Below are 6,329 nucleotides of genomic sequence, written 5' to 3'. Positions count from 1 at the left end.
AAATATTAGCTGAAGTTAGGGAGAAAAAGAGAAATTGCGTGGAGCTTGACGGCTGATAGTTGCAGTAGTTGAAAAATAATTAGCACTAAGTATAGAATTAATTGGGTTGTTCTAAGTATGTGTAGTGCACTTAAGTAATAAGTAAGTTGATGAGTTCTCTCTCCACCACTTTCTTCTTATATGTGGTAACTGGCGTGCGTGCAACATATATGTATCAACCCATATCTGGTAGTTCAACTCAACGTTATCTAATTAACCTTTATCTTCTTTCACATCCATTCCATATTCTTATCAATTCATTTTCATTCCAACTACAATGTATCAACCAAATCTATCATGTTCAAACTTTTAAATTCATGGTAGTCTTAATATTGTGTGTGACTTAGATTTATATTTCGTTATCATGTGTTATCTCATTTTTATAAGTATAATATCATGCTCAATAATTTGTCTTGTACCACTAGTTAGATTTTATTTAAAAAAAGGTAGTAACAAAATTGGATACTAATAATAAATTTATATAAAAATTAAGATTTTATTTTTAACTCAATCTTATATAAAGTGTTGGCCATAGAAAACAATTAGTAATCAATCATGACTCTTTATGTAATCTTTATCGTTTACTTTTTTAAGTTTCAATAATTTCAATTTATCCCCTTAAAAATTAACGATTGACCACGTTTACTTAATTATATTATTTTATAATTAACTAATAAAATACAATAATCTTTAACATATTTAATATATTTAATGATTTGTTATATATATATATATATATATAAATTACACAAAATTATTGACATTCTTTTACGTAATCATTTCTATGACCTATTATTGGAGACATATACAAATATTATAAAAAGTTTCTAGATCATAAGTCATCAAACTTGTAATTCAAGAAGACATTTATTAGATAAGAAAAGAGAAGGTATAACAACATTCAACTTATCCTTCCTCTTTTATCACATCAATAAAAAAATCTTATTTTTTTCAATTAAGGACTAAGAAGAAGTCACTTTTTTTTGGTGTATTTAATTTTCTCTGTTTCAAAGATTTTTATTTTTAAATTGTCATTCAAAAAAAAAAAATCTTAGAAAACGTTTCAAAAGAAAACTGTGAACCATTTAATCATCATCATCCATGAACAAAAAAAGTCAAACTCAATTTCATCAAGTCGTCTGATAATTAAATTAATAGTTTTAAGTATTAAAAAAGATTATTCTAGATAATCCTGTTTGAAGAACTCCGTCAAAACGTTGAGCTAAAATCGCGTTTCATTGGATCAATGTTTTGGCTCCAAGAAGTAAAATCTTCCTTACTAAAGAACACTGACAGTTTACTAACGCTACTGTCGACAACGTCAATTCAAGTACATAAACTGTTCCAAGGCAGCACAATTTTGCATGGCATCATCACATTCTGCTTTGAGAATTTCTTCAGCAAAACACCAGCTAGCTCATATATTCCTTGTCCTTGACGATGTTTGTTTATGAGTAGTGCACTGCAACTGTAAAGTCATATCCTGTATGAACAGCATTAACTAAATTGATTACGTGGGGGATCAAAAAGACCATATATAAACGTTTAATTTACTTTTTTTGGACAATTGTTTTAATACACGAAACTTCATAATCATGTGATAATTTTTTCTGTCTAAATATTTGAAAGATACTTTATATTGCGTGAAGTTGAATGGGGTGAATTGATTGAGTAAAAGAAGTGTGTGGGGAAAAGTGAAAGTTAAGAAAAGATAGAGAGAGTAATTACTGGGTATATTCAATGTTGATTTTTGCATGAGGGAAGCGTGAAATAGCTGCAAAGGCATCATTTGACATGAGGAGGCTGTTGGGACAAGGTGAGCCAGGACAAGAATCTACCACTTTGACATCGATGCTACCACCTTTGCATGGTCTATTGTTTCCACTCACACACCTTATTCTGTATCTCCTTCCACACGCTGCTCCGTTATCCCATAACCCTTCATTCACAGCCGCAAATAGATTTCCTGGAGGAAATTGCCCTGCCCTGTTTCCCCCGCAAGCAGTAGCTGCATGCCCAAACAAACATATGCAACAACAACAACAAAAGTTTTACTGTATGTTCTTATGTCTTGTTTTTCCACTGTTGTATTGTTTCGGAAGCATGCATGTAACTAATATAGATTCATATTACTCCTTTACAAGTCATCTAACGGAGAAATGAAGAATGAATAATCAGTTAATGTTGACTCACGTATGTATGGTGGTCCATAAGATGCAGCAGTACCAACGTCTCCAATAACCAGGCTCACTCGTCTGAGAAAAAAGCTTGAAAATATTAGGAAGGAAAAGAGCTTCATCATGGTTTGGGAATGGAGAAAGATAGTGCTCGAGCTAGCTAGGATTAATTTTTCTTAATGGTTGATTTAATCCCGTGTGCTAGCTCTCAATATTTATAACCATCGATTAAGTTTTTTTTTTCATATTTATCAGAAGATGCTTTTGCGTTAAAACAATTATTTACGAAATATGATATGATATGACATGAAGGGTTAAATTAATTTAAGGTTGTAGATGAAGTTTGTGGGAATTTTGTGGCTGAGTTTTCCCTCGTGTAGCACATCCCATTTGACTTTGCTTATAGTGGTAGACTTCTCGTACAGAAGATCACGATAAGAGACATTTAAAAACCATGATGTTTGTGATCATTGTATAGTGGCGTGAATCAATGATAATCCCATGTTTTTTTAGTGACAAATCACAGTAAGATTTATGCTACAACGTCAGAACAAGGAAATGAGGACTCGCTCTTCCTTTTCGTTACTCATCGTCTTTTACACTCAAATTTTCTATTTTTTTTTTCCTCTCAAACGCGTTAAGTAATAGAATTTATTAGTGAGAATATAACTCAAATTTTCTACCTTTTTTCTCTCAACTTTCACGACCGGTTACGAAAGCAAGAAGCGGAGAAATGTTCGACATCCAGGACTTTTAGACAATCAGTAGCATTAAATAATATATTTATTCGTTGGAATAGTGCAAATTTAAGTTTCATATTTAGTAAAAGTGTTGGAGATTAATACCATATAATGTTTTGGATTAAGAAAACTGTTACTTCAATATCTGGCTATAGATTATTATGTGTTAGTTTTCCTGTGAGAGAAAATATATTTTCAAATAAAAGTGAGTTTGTGTGTGTGTGTTTTCATTTTTGAACCGTAAAGACCTAGATTTTGCTTTCTTTAGTAGTATATAATAGTCATTTTTTTAAGAAATATTGTTTTTTATTTGTTAATGTTAAAATTTTAAGATAATATAAATGTAATAAATATATTTTTTTTATTTCTATTTATACTGTGTATTGAAAATTCTTTTGAAAAATAAAAGATATATAAACTTATCTGAAATTACGTTAAAATAAAAAATTTAATATTTTTTAATCTGAGTGAAACATGATTTTGAGCAACTATATATTATATGCTATAAATCTGTAACGCAACGCAAGAAAGTATATCCTTTTTCCCGAAGTATTTGATATCTGCAATGGAAAGCAATAAGGCTTTCACGTCAAAGCAAATGGGATAAACACGCGTCATTAATTCAATTTATTTTGTCATCTTTAAAAATAATTAATATCAAATTTACTTTCATTTTATTTCCAGAGAATTAGTTGGGTACCGCTAACTTTTGAGTAACCAGTTATCTGCCATCTCTTTTTTTTTCTCCATTCTCCTGTCCTAATCTTCAATTCGTTCGGCAATCATGTCTTCCTGTTCGTCCAGCTTTCTTACTTGTAAAAGACATTTTTTATGTTTATGTCAGAAAAGGTTCATTGGTAAGGATATTGAATGCAATCATCAAAATAATCAATTATCTTACTTAAACTCTAGATGTATATTTATCACCTTATTTTAGTTCCAGTTTTAAATTTTTAATTGAATTTCATATTTAAAATTTTGACCTAAATATAATTTCTAATAATTAAATTTATTGAGTTTGTGAAATAAAAACGTTTTAAAAAGTGACTTATATTTGTTGACATAGTTAAAATCGTTTAAGAAATTACAAAACACCTTCAAAATAAAACAAAAAATCAATAAATTTTGAAAGAAAAAAAAAATCTGTTTTAAAAACCTTTACTTTACTTATACACTCTCCTTTAGATGGATCACATGAAATCCACTTCAAACTCTATATTTACCTATTTTCACCTCACAAACTCAGATTAGATCACGTGTCCTGATACCACATGGTGATCCTAACACATTCATTTGAACCAATCACATGTCGCCACGTCATCGTCACTTTCAACACTCTCACTAGGTTCGTTCATCGAAGCAACCTCCGCACCCCCCTTTTGAACCACCACGCATCTCGCCGGTGAACCACCACAGCAGCGTCAACGTCGAGCCACTGCAGCGTTCCTGCACCGTGCCGCGAGCACCACAGCGCCTTTACCCACCAGAAACCACTGGATCTCCATCTTCTCGAAACGCGTCACCATGGAACCAGATGTTGAACCATTGCAGCACCTGAAAATCGCGAGCACAGACTGAGAGTAGCACCATTCTCCAACACAGATTCGAAACGCAAGCCATCGGGGAGCCCTACCGTGACGCACCAAATCTCCACCACGCGAACCAAATTGGCGTCCACCGCAGCTCCCTGAACCTCCAATCGTGTAAGCATGGCCAGCCCCCAAATCGCGAAACCCTCGCGCAACAGTTCTCGTGCCGATAAAACGCGAATAGTTTACACATGCATCGAACCTCCTTCTTGCACGAGAAAGACGAGGCAACAAAACCCTATTTGAGAAAAAAAGGGATCTGTCACGAGATACTCTCTTACTGGATAGTCAACCTGATGACAAAATAAGAAGAATTAAAATGTAAATATTGATATATTTGAGTTTTTCTGCCATGTGAATGCAAAGACTCACTTGAGTATTACAGAAAATTAAATTGTTGATAATGTATTAGATATTTTATAAAATATTTAATTTAATTATATATAAAATTATCAACGGAAAATACTTGCAAAATACTTTTAAGAATCGATTGAATTTGTTAATTATTTGAAAAATATTATAGATGAAAGATTTTATTTTCAGAAAAGTTAAAATCCAAGTTCAATAGAGTTTTATATAAAAAGTTTTAGGGAAAACAAAAATGAGACATTAACAATTATGATTTTGTGCGGTTCTTGTATACCACATTTCTCACCTTTTTTTTTCATTTTTCTTATTTATTCATTATATATTTCATCTTATTCATGAAAGACTAATAATTTAGGATTTAAACTCTCTATTTATAAATTGTAATGAACTTTTGTTTATCATTAACATAATTATAATCAAATCTTAAATCAATTACCAAATTAATTTGTAATAATTTTCTTTTTTGAATTGGATAACAACATTCAATCGGCCGTGTCTCAACTGATGGACTTGCTACTCGGATTCTATTTTGGAATTTAGCTAAACTCAACCTATATAATTATCAATAATTTTTATTTGTTTTTATTATGTATTAATGATATATATACATATATATATATATATATATATATATATATATACATATATATATATATATATATATATATATATATATATATATATATATATATATATACACACACGAGATAAGTAAGAAAAATGTACTGTGAGGGCTGACAGGCCATGATATCACCCTACAATCAAATACGTCGGGTTTGAGTCAATAACGTGCACTGCATAATGGATGAACAGTCACATGAATACACCAAATGTCAAGTCAAGACCGGACACCTTCAGCAAACAGAAATGCATTAAGGCAATTAGACTGAGGCAGTACGTACGACCGGAGGGCCGTAAGCAGAACGTCCGGTCCCTCTAAAAATTAAGGTAATTAGTACTTAAGGGCATTGGACTGAGACTGGACGTGATTCAGGTCTCATTAATCTCAAATCCATGTCGAAAACTATAAATACAGGTCAAAGGTAAGAGGTAAGTGATCACATTTACTGTGCATTTATTATTATTGCATTGAGATATCGTACAGACAATTCACTGACTTTATCATCGGATAACTTTTGGCAGATACACCTCCAGATGTTGAAGTAAACACCAAGACTCGAGTTAGATATCAGACAACTTTATTAGAGAAATTGTGCAAGTGTTTGAAGTGACTCGACCTCGTACCCGAAACAAAAAACAAAATTTATAGTTTATGAAAAAAATGTCTTATAAAAATTACTACCATTTTTTTTCTAAATTATATTTATTATATTAAAAAAATGAGAGTAATGTATTCTAAAATGATATTTTATTATAACCATTAATCAATTTATCACTTCTCCGAAAGTATTTAC

At 31.3% G+C, this 6,329-nt stretch overlaps 1 protein-coding gene across 1 annotated transcript; it reads right to left on the bottom strand.

The window, feature by feature from the left end:
* Nucleotides 1-1,256: 1,256 nt before the first annotated feature.
* Nucleotides 1,257-2,693, bottom strand: LOC108331256 (EG45-like domain containing protein). The gene is made up of 3 exons (XM_017565903.1): nucleotides 2,233-2,693; nucleotides 1,768-2,047; nucleotides 1,257-1,522 (listed from the first exon to the last, which is right to left on the bottom strand). Exons 1-3 carry the CDS (start codon nucleotides 2,339-2,341, stop codon nucleotides 1,516-1,518), a joined length of 396 nt encoding a protein of 131 aa, XP_017421392.1. The 5' UTR covers nucleotides 2,342-2,693; the 3' UTR covers nucleotides 1,257-1,515.
* Nucleotides 2,694-6,329: the final 3,636 nt, after the last annotated feature.

The sequence above is a fragment of the Vigna angularis genome, chromosome 4 (genome assembly GCF_016808095.1).
Source record: "Vigna angularis cultivar LongXiaoDou No.4 chromosome 4, ASM1680809v1, whole genome shotgun sequence".
In the NCBI taxonomy this organism is placed as follows: Eukaryota; Viridiplantae; Streptophyta; class Magnoliopsida; order Fabales; family Fabaceae; genus Vigna; species Vigna angularis.
The sequence above is the reverse complement of the archived record's forward strand: the minus strand, read 5'-3'. Positions and strand labels throughout refer to the sequence as shown.

Excerpts from the sequence above, each read along its gene's own strand:
- LOC108331256 (XM_017565903.1), bottom strand. The coding sequence starts at position 2,341 with ATGATGAAGCTCTTTTCCTTCCTAATATTTTCAAGCTTTTTTCTCAGA. Across the intron at positions 2,048-2,232 it reads TTATGGACCACCATACATAC|CTACTGCTTGCGGGGGAAAC; the intron begins GTGAGTCAACAT and ends TTGGGCATGCAG.